This window comes from Anomaloglossus baeobatrachus, chromosome 9 (genome assembly GCF_048569485.1).
Source record: "Anomaloglossus baeobatrachus isolate aAnoBae1 chromosome 9, aAnoBae1.hap1, whole genome shotgun sequence".
In the NCBI taxonomy this organism is placed as follows: Eukaryota; Metazoa; Chordata; class Amphibia; order Anura; family Aromobatidae; genus Anomaloglossus; species Anomaloglossus baeobatrachus.
Genome location: NC_134361.1, coordinates 30,110,180 through 30,128,459, shown reverse-complemented (window position 1 = coordinate 30,128,459; position 18,280 = coordinate 30,110,180). Strand labels below are relative to the sequence as shown.

The window sequence follows — 18,280 nt, the reverse complement described above, 5'->3', positions numbered from 1 at the left end:
TTGTTGAGCACGCAGGTTGTTCGTCGTTCCCGAGGCAGCACACATCGCTACGTGTGACACCCTGGGAACGACGAACTACAGCTTACCTGCGGCCGCCGGCAATGCGGAAGGAAGAAGATGGGCGGGATGTTACGGCCATTCATCTCCGCCCCTCCGCTTCTATTGGGAGGCCGCTTAATGACACCGCTGTGACACTGCACAAACCGCCCCCTTAGAAAGAAGGCGGATCGCCGGTCACAGCGACGTCGCTACACAGGTAAGTAAGTGTGACGGCTCCAAATAATATTGTGCGCCACAGGCAGCAATTTGCCCGTGACGCACAACCGACGGGGGAGGTTGCTTTCACCAGCGATATAGCTATATCGCTGCGTGTAACACCCCCTTAAGTTATTGTAATTCATAGGTGTAGCAGAGTTGAGAATGTTTATATGTAGAGGTGTAGCAGTTTTGATGGTGTAATGTATGTGTGTTGGTATAAGGTGTAATTTTAAAACCTTACAACAAATATGACCACACATATAAAAATATGATATTTTATTAAATATTCTAAAACAATAATGCAACAACAAAGAAAAGAGAAAATAGATCACTTATAATGGGATACCTCAGTACAAATGTAATGATACAAAGCAACTAAACATGATGATAAACAATTGTGTGCAAATGGTTTTGACATAGACAGTGCCTATAAGGTAGCCCAAAGGAAAAATGACTGTGTCCGTAGTGGAGGAAATAAATAAGCGAGGTGTATATGGGCACAAAATAATAAAAATCAAAATGTCCAGAACATAGTGTCTGTGACCAAACAAATATACTATTGCACATGTGTAGCACCCACGGGGCAGGGGTTAAATTAGTGATGTCGGGGCTGGGATGTCACGGGTGGCCCTGCCCGGCTTCGTGGCCCTGAGGTGTACACCAAAAAGGGGATGAAGGAGATGGGATGAGGATGTTGGGAGTAGTAGTTGTCTCGTGATGCCACCTGCGGTATGTGGCCAGGGATTAGTCGCTGCTGCAGTCGCTGTCCTCTGGGGCAGATGGTGTGCAACTAGGATAGTTAAGATTCCCACAGGTGAAGCTAGGCCCCAAGTAGGATGATGGATGTGGTAATGGCCATTGGCGCCGGAGCGCTGGGTGCCAGCACCAGCAATGATGGGCTTACGCAGCAGTTGTGGTTCAAGGTTTTTACTTACTGTCCTTGGGTTGCCTGGAGGTGCCAGTCTCCGCCATGATGGGCTCCAGCCGATCCCGGATAAGTTAGAGGTAGCCACTGGTATTTGAAAGTGTCCTTTCCCAAGGGATGCCTCTTCAGAATTGAGGAACCCGGGCTGAGCTTCCAGCTCCGAGCCTCAGGGTCTATGAAGAAAGAAGGAAGAAAGTGGTGTCGTGTTGCCAGAACTGTAGTCCCGACTTGACTGAAGATTGTGTCAAGGTTGCTCTTACTTCTACCCCAAGTGGTGCCCACCCCCCATGTGGTTGTCCTAGTGACCGGGAAAGTCCCATGCCTTGTGATGGCCACCCCCAGCCTACCCTAGTCCAATCTGCAGTGAGAAGGTACCTAAGCTGTATGTAAAGTGAAATGTGGAAAAACCAGTGATTAACCCCCTCCTTACCCGAGATGAATACTGCACCTTAAGGAAGGTGCAGTACTCTGTGGTGACTGAAGCCTCAGGGGCGCCACACATGCCCCATGAATGATTGAATAAATGTCCTAAAATTATGCATAAACAAATGGAGAAATGCTGGACCAAATCAATTTAAATATAAGGCGTGCAACAAGATATGAGTGAATTTAACAGACATATTTCATCAAAAAAGATACCACCATATATACCTCTCTGTGCCCAATGCATGTTTCTCCTTAGCTACTTCCAGGAGCGATGGAAAAAGCTATGGTGAAATGCGCATTGAGTACAGGGGAGTATATATGATGGCACCTTTTTTTATGCAATATGTCTTTGTGTATAGCATTCTGCATGCTGGCACAGAGAGTGGACGGGGGAAGCAGTGAGTATTGATGAACCTTAATTAGCAGACCCAGAAAAAAGTTTCCCTGCAGTGCGATCACAGTATGTATAACTATCATGTCCTTACTACCATTTAACTTCCATTTTTAGCCCCCTAGCACTTAATATGGCCATTTACAGCCCAGAACTTCTCGTCTCAATTGACTTGTATGGGGTTCGTTGTCCAGGGTCAAATTCGGGGTCAAGTTTAGCTTACTGTAAGTCCATGCTAGTTTGGCGATCCTGAATATCTATGGGTTTGCTAATCACTACTCATAGCCATTCGAAAACCTGAAGAAGTTGATTCTCCTGCCAGTTTGTGGAGAATAGGAATAGGAGATTGGACGTCAGAGCTCAGTCAGAGAGAAAGGAAGCTCAAATGCTATGGACGTGGATGCCAGACAAGGGTAACTTTTTGCTCAACTACTCAAATGCTAAGGATTACCCCCTCACGAATACCAGGTATATGAATGGCTGTTGTTCAGTCTTTTGCACTTGTGTAAGAATTACCCGCATTCCGCTTCTAACTGTTTTTGTAAGTTGGCTTTTGTTTCTGTGCTACTATGCTCTCATCTGCATTGGAGGCTTTGTAAAGATACTTCATCAAATTTGTCTTAACCCTCCGTCCCCCCCACTGCATTCCACCTCACCAGCAGTCATTAAGAACAATTCTACAGGTGACATGAAAATGGTTATTTCCTAATATACTATAGTGCAATGGTTATCAAAACAATGCCAGGTAGCTGCTGTAAAGTCATACTAGGAATGTGAAAATGTGATAGGAGTTCACAGCTTGAGATTCTGGTAAGAGAATAGCCTTGGGCATTTTTTAGTTCTCATCAGAAATATGTTAAATTCAAAGTATTGTCGCAACTTTTCTACTTTGAAACCAAAATATCTCCTCCACGTACCACAGCATTCCTCACATAATCACTGTATTTTCCTTTGTCTCAGTAGAGTGACATCCTTTGATCTTAGTTTTATGTTCTTCACATAACAGTAGACAATAGCAAAAGTAAAATATGTTATAAAAATCAACTCCTTTTGGAAAGCTACTTTTTTTTCTCCCCTTCCTATGTTGGTCTTAAAACAGCCTAACCGTCTCCTCATCACCACTATCACCTCCTTGTTTTTCAAGCTGTAGATGAGTGGGTTTACTAGGAGACCAGAGGCCAGATTAAACAAGTAAAGTTTACTGGACTCCAAAATGTCTAATGAAATGGGTCAAAAATACTGGTAAGACAAAGTACCATAGAGGAGGTTCAGGTGTGAGGAACACATGTAGAAGGCTTTACGTCTGCCGATACTGGACCAAATTCTCAGGATGGTACTACTGATAAATGTGCGATCTTAAACCTCCAGTCAGAGGCCTCTCACCTAGCCAAATCAGATTTCCTGCTTTGCACTGAGGAGGAACCATACTCTAAAACACGTGTCTACAAATGGAGCTTCTGGTCTGGCTTCTTATCCTGGCATTCCTTGTTAAAGAGTCAATATTGACTTTTTCTTGCATTAAGAAAACCATCATTATTTCCATTTCAAAGCTTCTTTATATAAAAAATATAAGTATCCACCCATCTTACAATTTCAATAATTGGACTTTCTCCATGGTGGAAAAACGCCAAGTAGGAAGGTGTTGATGGGGCAGAAACTTCATTCCAGTTTGGTTCTGGCAGATATGTCATATCAGAGTCATTGTCCTGACCTGAGTGACATTTTTGGGGTCTTCATCCTTTTTCCATACAGTGCAATTTTGTTTTTTTTTTGTTTTTTTTTACACCGTGATAAAAGTGGGGAAAGTCCGATAGTTGAAACTGTAAGATGGGTGGATATGATACCATCACCCATTCCCTATAGACTGTGAGCCCTCGCAGGCAGGGTCCTCTCTCCTCCTGTAGACTGTGAGCCCTCGCGGGCAGGGTCCTCTCTCCTCCTATACCAGTCTGTTTTGTACTTGTTAATGATTGTTGTATGTATACCCTCTTTCACTTGTAAAGCGCCATGGAATAATTGGCGCTATAATAATAATAATAATAATATGGTGGCTCAGTGGTTAGCACTGCGGCCTTGCAGCGCTGGGGTCCTGGGTTCAATTCCCACCAAGGACACCATCTGCAAGGCATTTATATGTTTCCCATGTGTTTGCGTGGGTTTCCTCCGGGTACTCCGGTTTCCTCCCACACTCCAAAAACCTACTGATAGGGAATTTAGATTGTGAGCCCCAATGGGGACAGTGTTGCCAATGTATGTAACATTCTGTGGAATTAACAGCGCTATATGAATGAATAAATATTATTATTAAATACTTATATTTTTGGATATAAACGCTTTGAAATGTAAATGATGGTGTGTTGTTGTTTTTTGAAATATAATGTGCATGAGTGAGTCTGGGAGTAGCTGAGTCACAGGATCAGAATTTAGAGATGAGGAACTTTATTTACACCTATTCGCTAATTTGATTAACTTTATTTTCTTCCCACATTTAGAAATGTTCATACCAAACACAGACTTTACAAAAAAACAGAGTTCGGTTGCAAACAACTCGCGTGAGCATCACTGTGCTCGGGTACGATCGGTGCTCGACCCAGCGTGAGGCTCTTATTAGGGTCTTAGGGCGGCTTTGCACACTACGACATCGCAGGTGCGATGTCGGTGGGGTCAAATCGAAAGTGACGCACATCCGGCGTCACTTGCGATGTTGTAGTATGTAAAACCTTTTTGATACGATGAACGAGCGCAAAAGCGTCGTTATCGTATCATCGGTGTATTCTCCGACATTTCCATAATGCCGGTGCAGAGACAGGTACGATGTTGTTCCTCGTTCCTGCGGCAGTGCACATCGCTGTGTGTAAAACCGCAGGAGCGAGTAACATCTCCTAGCTGCCTCCCGGCTGCAATGAGAAGGAAGGAGGTAGGCGGGATGTTTACATCCTGCTCATCTCCGCCCCTCTGCCGCTATTAACTGCCTACCGTGTGACGTTGCTATGACGTCGCACGACCCGCCCCCTTAGGAAGGAGGCGGGTTGCCGGCCAGAGCGACGGTCGCAGGGCAGGTGAGTGCATGTGAAGCTGGCATAGCGATAATGTTCGCTACGCCAGCTATCACAAGATATCGTACCTGCGACGGGGGCGGGGACTATCGCACTCGACATCGCAGCATCGGCTTGCGATGTCGCAGTGTGCAAAGCCCGCCTTAGTGTTTGATCAGCTCATATTGGGGGTAAGAACAGCCTGATCGGATGTAGTGTGCACCAAACAAAAAAAAAATGGAAAAACCCCGACCTCCCGCCCTTGGAAGTGACCTATGGCTGCATGTGGGCCGAGACCTGAACTGCCAAATTAGTGACTATCATTGGGGTTCAAGGTCAAGTCCGGATCCCAAACCGAACCTTATCTAAAGTCCGGCTGCACCCAAAGAACCGAATTTCCACGGATCCACTCATATCTACTCAAATTCCAAAAACATATTGATAGGTAAATTTGGAATTTCAATTGTGAACCTCAATTTTGGTAGTGGTTGATGTGAGTGATGACAATCTCTGTATATTGCAATTTTTAGAAGTGCGAGTACCATAATATATAACAACAGGACAAAAGGGTGTGAAAACTAAAATTGCCCTATTTTTAATAAAATATGTCAAGTGGAATCAAATCATGTCTTCATTGATGTTGCTGCCATTTAGAAATTGTTGCAGGACCTGTTCTTCCCATGTAGTCAAGAGCAATACTGATAGATTTAGTAATGTTCAGTTTCTCCTTTTTACTGTCTCCTTCTTCTTTGTCACAAAGCAACATCTCCTCATCGCCACTATCACCTCCTTGTTTTTCAAGCTGTAGATCAAGGGGTTTAATATGGGTACTGCAGCCGTATTAAACAATGAGTAGAGTTTATTGGACTCCAAACTGACTGACGAAATGGGCCTAAAATATTGGTAAGACAGAGTGCCATAGAGGAGGGTGACAACGGTCAGGTGGGAGGAGCACGTGTAGAAGGCTTTACGTCTGCCGATACTGGACCGTATCCTAAGGATGGTACTAATGATAAAAGCATAAGATATAAAGGTGAGAATGAAAGGGGTAAAAGTGGCAAATAATGCTCCTACTATGAATATGTAGAGTTCCAAAATGCTGGTGTCGCTACAAGTAAGTTTTATGACGGCAATAATGTCACAGAAGAAATGGTTGACTTCCAATGACGTGTAACATGTGAATGAGGATATTTCCAAGAGGCATGGTAAGATGTTTATAAAACCCATTACCCAGGAGGCACCGGCCAGAAGAAAACAGGCCCTGCTATTCATAACCTCATTGTATCGTAAAGGGTTGCAGATAGCCACGTAGCGATCGTAACTCATAGCGGTCAGAATCAACAGCTCATCACACGTGAAGGCTGAAAAAGAATAAACTTGGGCGAGACAACCATGAAACGAGACGGTTCTGTCTCCTGATAGGAATGTAATGAGAGCTTTATGGAGAGTGATAGTTGAACATGACATGTCCATCATTGACAAGTTCACCAAGAAGAAGTACATGGGAGTATGGAGGTGTCGATCCAGACTGACCAGCAGAACAATGGAGACATTACCTCCAAGAGTGGTCAGATAAATGAATAAGACCAGGAGGAAGATTGGAAGTTGTAATTCCTGGATTTCTGATATACCTTTAATAATAAAATATGTTTCTGTGATGTTGTTGGTCAACAACATAATATTAGACTTTGCTACAAATAAGATAAAAAATAAATTTGGTTCCAGTGATTTATTTGTGCATATATAGTATATTGTATTAATTTTTTTGGGTAATTTTCATTACATATCCTAAATGCTACATTAAAATTGGAAATATTTTATGCTCCTAAGTAATTCAGGCACCTTAACATCCACTGAAATGTATTTGGCTCATTATGATTATCAAAGAACTAATAATATATGGAGGACTATGGAGGTGCTTTATAATATATGGAGGACTATGGGAGTGCATTATAATATATGGAGGACTATGGGAGTGCATTATAATATATGGAGGACTATGGAGGTGCTTTATAATATATGGAGGACTATGGGAGTGCATTATAATATATGGAGGACTATGGGGGTGCATTATACTATATGGAGGACTATGGAGGTGCATTATACTATATGGAGGTGCTTTATAATATATGGAGGACTATGGGGGTGCATTATAATATATGGAGGACTATGGGTGTGCATTATACTATATAGAGGACTATGGAGGTGCTTTATAATATATGGAGGACTAAGGAGGTGCTTTATAAAATATGGAGGACTATGAGGGGTGTTTTATAATATATGGCAGACTATGGAGTGCAATAAACTATATAGAGGACTATAGGGGTGCATTATACTATATGATGAACTATGGAGTGTGCATTATACTATAGGGAGGGTTATGGGGGTGTTTTATACTACTGTATATGGAGAACTATGGGGAAGCATTATACTATTGTGTATGGAGAACTATGGGGGTGCATTATACTACTGTATATGAAGGACTATGAGGGTGCATTATAACATATGGAAGACTGTAGGGGTTTCATTATTATATATGGGGGATTATGGGAAACACTATACTAATTGGAAGACTATAGGGTGCATTGTACTATATGGAGGGCTAAGGGGGTGCATAACACTATATGGAGGACCATATTGGGCCAGTTATACTATATGGAAGGATATGTGAGGGCCATTATCATATTTGTGGGGGCTAGGAGGAAGTCTCTATACTTTATAAAGGTCTATTTGAAGGCCATTATATTACATGCAAGCAATTATACAGTGTAAAGATTTGTGTCGGGTCCATTAGATTGCGGAAAGGGCTGTGTTTAGGCCATTAAACTGTTTAGAAGGCTAGTGGGGGGCATTATATAGCATAAATAGGTGTGGGGACCATTATACTGTATGTAAGCCCATTATACAGCATGGAGGACTGTGTGGGTGTCACAGTTGGTGGAGCCTACTGCGTTGGTTTAGTTTACAAGGTATTTGAGGGGGGTACAGGAGGGTCATCATACTGTGTATGTATTGGGTATGATGTATTTTCTTTAACTATTACTTATGAATCTTTGTATATGAAACCTTGAATTGTAAAGCACTGCGGAATATGTTGGCGCTATAGAAAGAAAGATTATTATTATTATTACTTATGGGCACCTTTGTTGGCATCAAACTTTATGGGTTTAATGAAAGGGACTTCTAGAGGCTTTATTAGGAGGATACTTACTTAGTAATGGCTGTAAAGTTGTATGATATGTTCTTATGTGACTAAACAGAATATTTAATTCATTTGACTTTTTTGGAGGGCGGGGGAGGGGGGCAATTAGAACTTCTGCTATGGGTACCCATGACTTTTATGTACGCCCCAGACTCCAATGAGTTCTTCTCTCCACTAAGGTCAGAGCCACAAGGATCCCATGAATTTACCCATTGGACAGTGGTCTCCAACTTGGATGCTTCAAACCGTTGCAAAACAGCTACAAGTCAGAGACCACTGGTGCAGTGTACAGACATATCCTTCCTTACCTTTCTTCTTGGGTTGACATATCCTGAGATTTGTGGAGCAAGATGACTAGTTTTGAAAAAAAGAAAAGTGCGATTTCCAGATGCTTTATTAATAGTTGCTTATTCTATTTGTTTCCATGTGAGGCCATCCTGTGTTTGTGATGTATATTGCGGTCTGTCATGGGTTTTCTAACAATGCACTAAGTTCTAAAGCAAATTCGAGCAGAGGTGAGAGTGGACACATCTGTAGGTCTGAAGTATTGTCCTTCTATTTACAGTATTTTTTTCAATTTTCCATATGGCACTGCTTGACTGGTGAGTAGTGTTGGGCTAATAGTAACTATTCATGTTTGGATAATGCTTACCGAATACCGAGTACTATTACATGAACACAGGGAAAACCAGCTCACCCGATGGAGACAATTCCAGACGGAGCACGGAAGGGAGGCCACTCCTGAATCCACGTATAAAGAAAATTCCAGCATCCAGTCCAGAAATAAAATGTCTTCTTTCTTTATCTAATGTAGTATAAAAAAGCCATTAAAGTGGCGTGGTGCCAACCATACAGAGAAAACGCGTTTTTGACGTTGCAGCGTCCTTGATCACATCAAATGTATGGTTGGCGCCACGCCACTTTGATGGCTTTTTTATGCTACATTAAATAAAAAAAGAAGAAATTTTATTTCTGGACTGGATGCTGGAATTTTCTTTATATGAGTACTATTACAGTATTCGTCACAACAAAAAATACTTGGGTTCCGCATTGACTTGCAGTAGGTTCGCAATTCATGACGAATACCGGAATAGAACTTTGGGATCGTTACGAGTAATTACTATTCGTTCATCAATACTGGTGAGTTAACTTTTAAAGGATTTTTATGGTTCGGGGACAAAAGTCTGTAGTTAGTTACTCTATGCCTAGTAGGTGTTTTTGACTTCTGTTGAATTGAGAGGAGCCAGAGGAGTCTACAGACTTTGGTCCCATTCGTCAACAACCACCGTAAATTGAATGGGCCTGCCCTCGTCAGTTTGACGCAAGTACCTGCATGGAAGATTGGCTGGGAATCCCCGATTCCGTTGACCCTTTAAAATTTGTACATTCAATCAAAATAATTTTACATCACCCAATCATCTCTACGATTAAAAAAACCCCAAAACGTTAAGATAACTTGACCACTACATTTTAAGTTCTACAAGTTGATGTCAACACTGAGTTGTCTTAAAATGACTATGACTAGTGTGCGTCCTATAAGGATAAGTCTCTTGTGATAATCCGAATTCTTCATATAGAGACATTTTCAGGTGTTGCTAATTCCGCGAGTCGAATCACACTGGAAACCCTTTATAAAAAATAAAAAATAAAGTATAGACAAATACATTTTGAAATAAATAAATTATCCATTTCTACAAATTACAAAATGTAAGTAAAAACATAACAGAGCCCATAAGACGCCAAGCTCAAAAAAATAATGATTTTATCTAAAAAAGTGTTCAGTGATAAATTCAGAATTTTTTATATGCAAAAAAAAGCATTTCCAAAAGTATATTAATACATCAAAGACTTTAGAGCATGAATTATAATTAATGACATTTTCCGTTCCTCTTTAAATAATAAGTCCATCGTGTCATATCGGTATTTGTCTGATCATAGGAGAAAAATCATCTTACCCGGTTCCTGGGCAAGGAGTGAATCAGTAAAGACGCCGTACAGAGCTCCTCACATTTATTACCATTCTATCAAAGGAAATATATTAATAAACTATTTAGACATCAGGGAATACATCAGTAGTGGGAATTTAACTTTGTTCAACTCTACAGTTTTTCAGCTTAACTTTTGAGAACAAACTTTTACGAGTTGCTATTCACTGTATGGACGTGATATGATCTTCTTCTAGTAAAGGGGGCTGTTTGCTTTAGAAAACCCATTGTCTACTACCCTAGCAATTGTTAAGTTATGTGCTTTGCATATAGTCCCAATCAAAAAGCAAAAATAAAGCAAAGGCATGCAATATTCCAAACGATTCACCTGGAAGCTAAATTCGCAAATTCAAAGTTACAAGAACACCGGCTGCACTACTTTGACAAGGCAAAAAGAGAAAGTGGTCACCAGCTGCCAACAGATTCCTGAAAAGAAATTCAGTGACTACAAAAGGCTGTAGTGCAAGATTTGGTGGCAGTAGTCCCTCCCTATTTACAAAATAAAGCACATACTAAACCATGAAGGTCACCATGTCCTGACTCCAAAATGTCACCTCTACTGAGCCAAAAGCACAAAAAAGTCTACTATGCTCAAATCCATATATATATATATATATATATATATATATATATATATATAAAATCACAAAAGTGTTGAGTGTTATGATTCAGGGACCGAGGAGGATAAAAAAATCTCAAAAGGTAACAGTGAGGCTAGAAACTTAATGGACTGCAGACCTAATCCTGACACACAACTAACAGCAGCGGTGGGACGGGCCTACGATGACCTGGACGCCTCAACAAAGCCGGAGAACTAAATAATCTCTCAGATAGAAATATAAGAAAGCTAATCTGCCTCGGAGCCATCCCCATAGATAGATAGATAGCTCCCCCACATGTAAAGGCTACGGTGATATAGAAAAATACAATACAAAGCCAGAAAAGACAGATTCAGCAAAGGTGGGGCCCAAACAATCTTTATATGAAAGGATAGGAAAGAGCAACTGTCTGCAGCCGTAAAAACCGTAATATATACCAGCACTTCTGATATGGAAAAATCCTGAGGTCACACGACCTGTCCCCCACTGTACCAGCACTCAGATGTTACTGGGACCCAAAAACACTAATACAGATGAGGGACTGAATTAATACCAAGCATGACAAACACAAACCTTGCAGAATCATGGAGCTAACTATACAGACACTCCCAGCAGGGAATGATCCCATTCTACCACGAACTCCACACAGACAAAATAGGAATCATGCATTAGTATCAAAGCAGAGAAAGCAATAAGAAAGTGGAAAACAAACGGCAGAGGTACAAATACCACTTATCGGAGAGTAGTTCTGGAAGTGAGCAGAGCTGGTTACAATTGACCACCGGCAAGTGACCAGAGAAAACTACTCAATTAAATAGCCCAATCTGACCCTGATTGCCAGTCCTCCACAGGTGTGTAGCTTTCGCTCCACACATCAACTGCATCACCAGAACTGACCACAAGAGGGAGCCCCAAACTGGAAAATGTATTCAAAACAGTTGGAGTTCTGTTTTATCAAAGAATTAAACAAAATGTAAACTTTTTGTTCTATGGATCAGCGTTATGCCTGGAGGTGAAAAAATTAAGTATGTGTTGCTAAGAATTTCATGCCTACAGTGAAGCATGCTGGTGACTCAGTGATGCCTATAGTAAAGCATGGTGATGGCTCACTTATGTACTTGCACTGTTTTGATTGATCTGGTGCTGTAAACCTTTAGCATTTAAAACGCAAGATGGATTAAATCATGTATCAAGAAATCCTAGGAGGAAACATCATATCCACTATGAGTAAGCTGAAGTTTGGGCAACATTGAACCTTCCAACAGGATAATGATCCAAAACATACCTCACACTCCACCAAGTTTTGAAAAAATCTTGAAGAGTCTGGAGGAGCTGTCACTGTCACTTGACTTGTACTTAATCAATAGAAATCTTTGGTGGGATTTGAAGAAGGTGGTTGCAGGACACAAACCCAAGAATGTCAGTAAACTGGAGACCATTGCCCATGAGGAATGGGCTCAGATTTCTTAGCAATGCTGACAGAAGCCAGTCTGGCTATGTGTCACATTTGAAGCAGGTTAGAACCGTTAGAGTGGCACTACCAAGTTCTAAAGAAGCTTGTCATGAAAGGGTCAATACAATAATTCTGAGCATCAAGTAGCCATGAAAAGTGGTGTTTTGTGCTGAATTTGGAGAAATCACTTATATGAATTTTGTTGGGCAATTCAAATTGTTCTTGTTTGGTTTATTGTAAACATTTGAAAATTTTGGTAAATAATTTACGATGTATAGTAAAAATAACTTTTGAAATCAATTGTAATAAATTCCTCATAATTAATTGATATATTGCATATGCATGGTGTGGTGTAAAATATCATCTCAAGAGTCCTCAAGTGCTTCAAACTAAGCTCTAGTCTCAAGAGTCAAATTTTGGATTCTTTGTGAATCTTTAGTATAGAAAATCTCATTCTTCTTAGTAAAGCGGCTTTGACATCTTTATTTTTTAAACTATAGATCAATGGATTCAATATGGGCACAGCTGCTGTGTTAAACAGAGACATAAGTTTGTTTGAGTCTAAATTGACCATCGAATGTGGCCTCATGTACTGAATGGCAAGAGTGGTGTAAAGTAGAATGACAACTGTGAGATGTGAGGAACATGTGTAGAAGGCTTTACGTCTGCCGGTGGTGGAGCGGATCTTCAATATTGTTCCAATAATGAAGACATAGGAAATAAACGTTATAGCACATGGAGAAAAAGCTGAAATGCCAACTCCTATAGTGAGTATGTAAAGGTCTAGGAAATGTGTGTCACTACAAGACAACGTCAGCACGGGCATTATATCACAGAAGAAGTGGTTGACCATGTTTGACTTGTAGCAAGAGAACTTCAGTAACTCTAAAAATATCGGGATGCTTTCAACGGTACCCAATAGCCAGCATGCGATGGCCAGTAGTGCACATGTTCTACCATTCATTATCATGTGATATCGCAAAGGGTTACATATAGCCACACATCGGTCATAACCCATTGCAGCCAGGATTAAAAGTTCACCACACGTCATAGACAAAAATATAAAGATCTGCACTATACACCCAAGAACCGAGACAGTGTTATCTCCCGATAAGAAAGATATAAGAACGTTATTCAGGTTGTTCGTTGAGCAAATGATGTCTAGAATGGATAGGTTACATAGGAAGAAATACATTGGGGTATGAAGCTGAAGGTCTAGACTGACAAGGAGAAGAATTGTCAAGTTGCCACCAAGAGTGAGAAGATAAATAATAAAAACCAGAAGGAAAATGAGGACTCGTATCATAGGGTCATTAGAAATCCCAGAGATGATAAAGTATGTTACTGCACTTATATTTGTGTGATCCATTATTCTACAATGAAGTATTAATGGAAATGTAAGATTTTAAATTAAACTATAAAAAAATCTAAAATATTTTCCAAAGGAAATTGAAGTAGATAAAAGGAAATCTGAAAGAAAACCAATGATCCTGATAATTCCTCTGACACATTTTTTTAGTCATCTAAAGTCTCTACTGAAATGAAATGTTAAATACAAGCGGGCAATCCCGAGAGAGTTTCTCTTGGCTGAGAAATACTCAAGTGAATACCAATTTAATCACGACGAGGCATAAAATAATTTTGTTTCAAAAACCATTAATTACCAGATATTTTAGATAAAACTTAAACAAAGGAAATAAATTTTCATTCTTTGGGACGTGCAAATGCAATTGTGAATTCCAAGTTGAATTTCAACTGCCAAAATGAGTTTTCGCCTCAATCACATGTACTTAAAAAAATAATGCAAAGTAAAAATACTTTAAAAAATAAATTGAAGTGCTAAGAGTTTATTTATACCAATTCTCAAAATACAAAGAGAATGAACAAAAGAGAAATAAAATCAAACCAATGTTAGATGTGTCTGTCCTTTGCATCTTTCTATTTTTTGGTACATTTGCCACCAGTTTCTGAAAGAAATCTGCATAGAAGTTGTTCCAAACATCTTCTGGAACTGACCACAGATCTTCGTCTGTGTATGGGGCTTGGACAAATCCATCATTGTGTCTTTCAGACATCCTACAAAGTCTTGATGATGTTGAGTATGTTACAAAAACACTAGAGATCAGCAGATCAATCTGCGGAGATTCAAATTCGAGTGAAATTTCTTGAAATTTGTGGTCCCACGCGAACTCAAGAAAGGGTAGTATTACATCACTCACTGTAGATTTTGCAATTAAATCCAATTTATGAAATCAAGGCTTGTTTCTATTTGTTAATGAATATTCGCTCACGGTGTTTGGGAATGTGCCATAAAAAGAGAAACCTCCCTAATCCTGAAACTTAAGGCCCCGTCACACTAAGCAACATCGCTAGCAACATCGCTGCTAACGAACAACTTTTGTGACGTAGCAGCAATGTTGCTAGTGATGTTGCTGTGTGTGACATCCAGCAACAACCTGGCCCCTGCTGTGAGGTCGTTGGTTGTTGCTGAATGTCCTGGGCCATTTTTTAGTTGTTGCTGTCCCGCTGTGAAGCACAGATCGCTGTGTGTGACAGTGAGACAGCAACAACTGAATGTGCAGGCAGCAGGAGCCGGCTTCTGCGGAGGCTGGTAACCACGGTAAACAGCGGGTAACCAAGAAGCCCTGTCCTTGGTTACCCAATATTTACCTTCGTTACCAGCCTCCGCCGCTCTGTCAGTGCCGGCTCTTACTCTGTGCACATGTAGCTGCAGCACACATCGGGTAATTAACCCGATGTGTGCTGTAACTAGGAGAGCAAGGAGCCAGCGCTAAGCGGTGTGCGCTGCTCCCTGCTCTGTGCACATGTAGCTGCAGCACACATCGGGTAATTAACCCGATGTGTGCTGTAACTAGGAGAGCAGGGAGCCAGCGCTAAGTGGTGTGCGCTGCTCCCTGCACGTGTAGCTGCGTGCGCTGGTAACCAAGGTAAATATCGGGTTGGTTACCCGATATTTACCTTGGTTACCAAGCGCAGCATCGCTTCAGTGCGTCGCTGGGGGCTGGTCACTGGTTGCTGGTGAGCTCACCAGCAACCCGTGTAGCGATGCTCCAGCGATCCCTGCCAGGTCAGGTTGCTGGTGGGATCGCTGGAGCGTCTGACTGTGTGACCTCTCACCAGCAACCTCCTAGCAACTTACCAGCGATCCCTATCAGGTTGTATCGTTGTTGGGATCGCTGGTAAGTTGTTTAGTGTGACGGTACCTTTAAACACAGTGTTTACGTACCAGTGTGTGTTGTTTACAATATTGTTTTGTCATTGTTTTAATAGTCTAATATATCATTTTTTAACTTTTTTAAAGAAAACAAACTACATAATCCTTAAATTAAATACAAGTATTTAGCTACTAATGTGTGAGCTTTTTTTTTTCTTTTTTTTTGAGCTTTTATTGCTTTAATAGTCTATCATTAGGAGGTAGATCTTTGGTCGTCTTTTCCCCCTGAAGACCACTACTGTGTCAGTGCTGTGTAATGTAATGCATGATAGTAATAAATGTTAATAATATAAAATAGCAATGAATAATGTGTACGATCTAGCGGTGTTGATAATGTAATGTGAATTGTTCCTGTATAATGTAAGGCATAGCATTGATATGTAAAAAAACTGGATATTACAGCGATTCTGGAGAAGAGATGGAGGTAGGCTTCACACACAGTGCGCAGTCTGGTGTTGGAGAAGGACGCAGTTGCTTGCGTCAGTTGGTGGAGTGTGAGTTTTATCATGCCAAGTGGGTAGTGTGCTGATAGTCCTGAGGAAGGTACCATGTACGACAGTATCAACCCATGTCCAAGATTGTCATGAGACTGGAAAAAGCATTTTTTTTTACGCTCGAAATGCGTAGGCCTATGCTTATTTTAATTATGTTTTTCCCCCAATAAAGACAATTATTCTTTTAAGACATCCTCAACATTGTATGACTCAAGCTAGAGCTGGAGGAATACAGATTGTTTTCAATGAGGCTGGAAAGGCCCAAAGCCTCTGGCCTGATGGTGAAGTGCAACCAGATGACTTGATGGTGGTCAAAAGAGAACTATGAGCAAAAGGAGTTGGAAGTCTGGAGGTCTTTTTCATGTTAGTTGCACCAGCTGGACAGTTTTGAAGTCCTTGAAAGGCCTCGGATCCAAGACCCAAATAACAGGGACTAATGAGGACAGGAAAGATGGAGGGACTATTGATGGTATTACTTCTTATTGAGCAAGAAATGTCCAACAAGATGTGTACCCGCTATTCCTTGTGTACTGTGTTTGACAAGTAATATTTAAGTACAAAACTGTGTGTTAAGAACTAGCAATTTCCTTCTATGCTTACGTTAACATCTGGTCTGCCTGCACTGGTAAATCCCCTTCACAACACAAGTCCACACACCCAGCCAGGTCCATCCCATCTTTCCTGTGGCATGCTGGGGCGCGAGAAAACAGCAACTCACCCACAACTCCTGGCCCGTGCCACACTACACAGACACACAAGACATGAATACAGCGGTCAGTTGTACATGCTTGCTTGTAGGAAGTGAATCTACCCACATTTTGTGGTCCCATTTTTTGTCCTCTTCAATATAATAAGTCTCTCTATTTTTGGTAAATCTGTTTTAATTCTCTACTCTAGATACAATACACCCCACAACCATTCTGCCTTTGTTACAGGGCATAAATCAGTTAATAAACGACAACAAAAGGTAAAGTGTTATGATCCGGTCCATGGAAGACCACCATAAATCATAGGTATAAGGTGACAAGAGCATTGGCAACTAAACTGGCCGCCATCCCCTTACTAACCATCAACACTAGAAGTAGCCGAGGGGTGAACTAACATCCTGTGCACCACGAACCCAGCCGGAGAACTAGCTATCCTAAAGGAAGGAAAGATGAATAACTCTCTGCCTCAGAAAATAGATAAAGAATAGCAAGCCCCCCACATTCAAAGACTGCGGTGATATAGGAAAACACAATACACAGATAGATGATAGGATTAGCAAAAGGTGAGGCCCTACTGACTAAATAGGACAGGATAGGAAAGGGACTTATGGTGGCCAGAGAAAAACCCTGCAAAAATCTAAAAACCTGATAGTACAAAAAGGCCCTCAGATCACTAGATATGAACTCCGTCCTATACCAGGCGCTCTTGTCAAACCAATGAACAGTATGCAGGAACCATTACAAATTCAAGAAGCAAAAAACACATGGACTAATAGGAGCAATACTCCAAACATAGCTGCAGGGAGCTTCCCAGCTAAGCAACTGAGAGAGAAGATCCCTGCATGCAAATAAACTGACAAACTCAGATAAGAGCAAAAAAGAACCAAACAACAAATAAAGAGCAAAGCACTTATCTGGGGTAGATGTGGTCTGGAGCAGGATGAAGCAGGCTGGTGAACAAAGAACAACTGACCTCCGGCAAAGCCTGCTAGCAGACCAGGGTTTAAGTAAGCAGAGAGTTAGCAATGGAAACGCCCATTGCTCAACACACCTGGTTTCTGTCCAAACCATTCCTGGCCACAAGAGGGAGCTTCACAGCAGCAAAAGCATAACTGACATTCACAACAGTATCCCCCCTTGAGGAGGGGTCACCGAACTTTCCCCAACACCACGGGGTCGCTCAGGATGAGCATGATGGAAGGCACGAACCAACCTGTCCGCATGAATGTCAGAAGCCACAACCCAAGAGTTATCCTCCTGCCCATAACCCTTCCATTTCACAAGGTACTGAAGCTGTCGCCTACTGCAATGGGAATCCAGAATTTTTTCAACCTCATACTCCAGATCCCCTTGTACCAAAACAGGGTCAGGAGGCGCTGCTGCAGGGACTGTTGGCTCCACATGTCTCTTCAACAACGACTTATGGAAGACATTGTGAATCTTAAATGACACAGGCAGAGTCAAACGAAAAGATACAGGGTTGATAATCTCCGAAATCTTATAAGGTCCAATAAATCTGGGCTTAAATTTAGGAGATGGAACTCTCATAGGAATATTTTTAGAGGACAAC

General features: G+C 41.2%; 2 protein-coding genes across 2 annotated transcripts; both read right to left on the bottom strand.

The window, feature by feature from the left end:
* Positions 1-5,752: 5,752 nt before the first annotated feature.
* On the bottom strand, positions 5,753-6,712 carry LOC142251782 (olfactory receptor 8D1-like). Its single transcript, XM_075324833.1, has one exon. It carries the CDS (start codon positions 6,710-6,712, stop codon positions 5,753-5,755), a length of 960 nt encoding a protein of 319 aa, XP_075180948.1.
* A 5,971-nt stretch (positions 6,713-12,683) lies between these two features.
* LOC142251781 (olfactory receptor 5AR1-like) lies at positions 12,684-13,643 on the bottom strand. Its single transcript, XM_075324832.1, has one exon. The coding sequence runs from the start codon at positions 13,641-13,643 to the stop codon at positions 12,684-12,686; it is 960 nt and encodes a 319-aa protein (XP_075180947.1).
* Between the last annotated feature and the right edge of the window lie 4,637 nt (positions 13,644-18,280).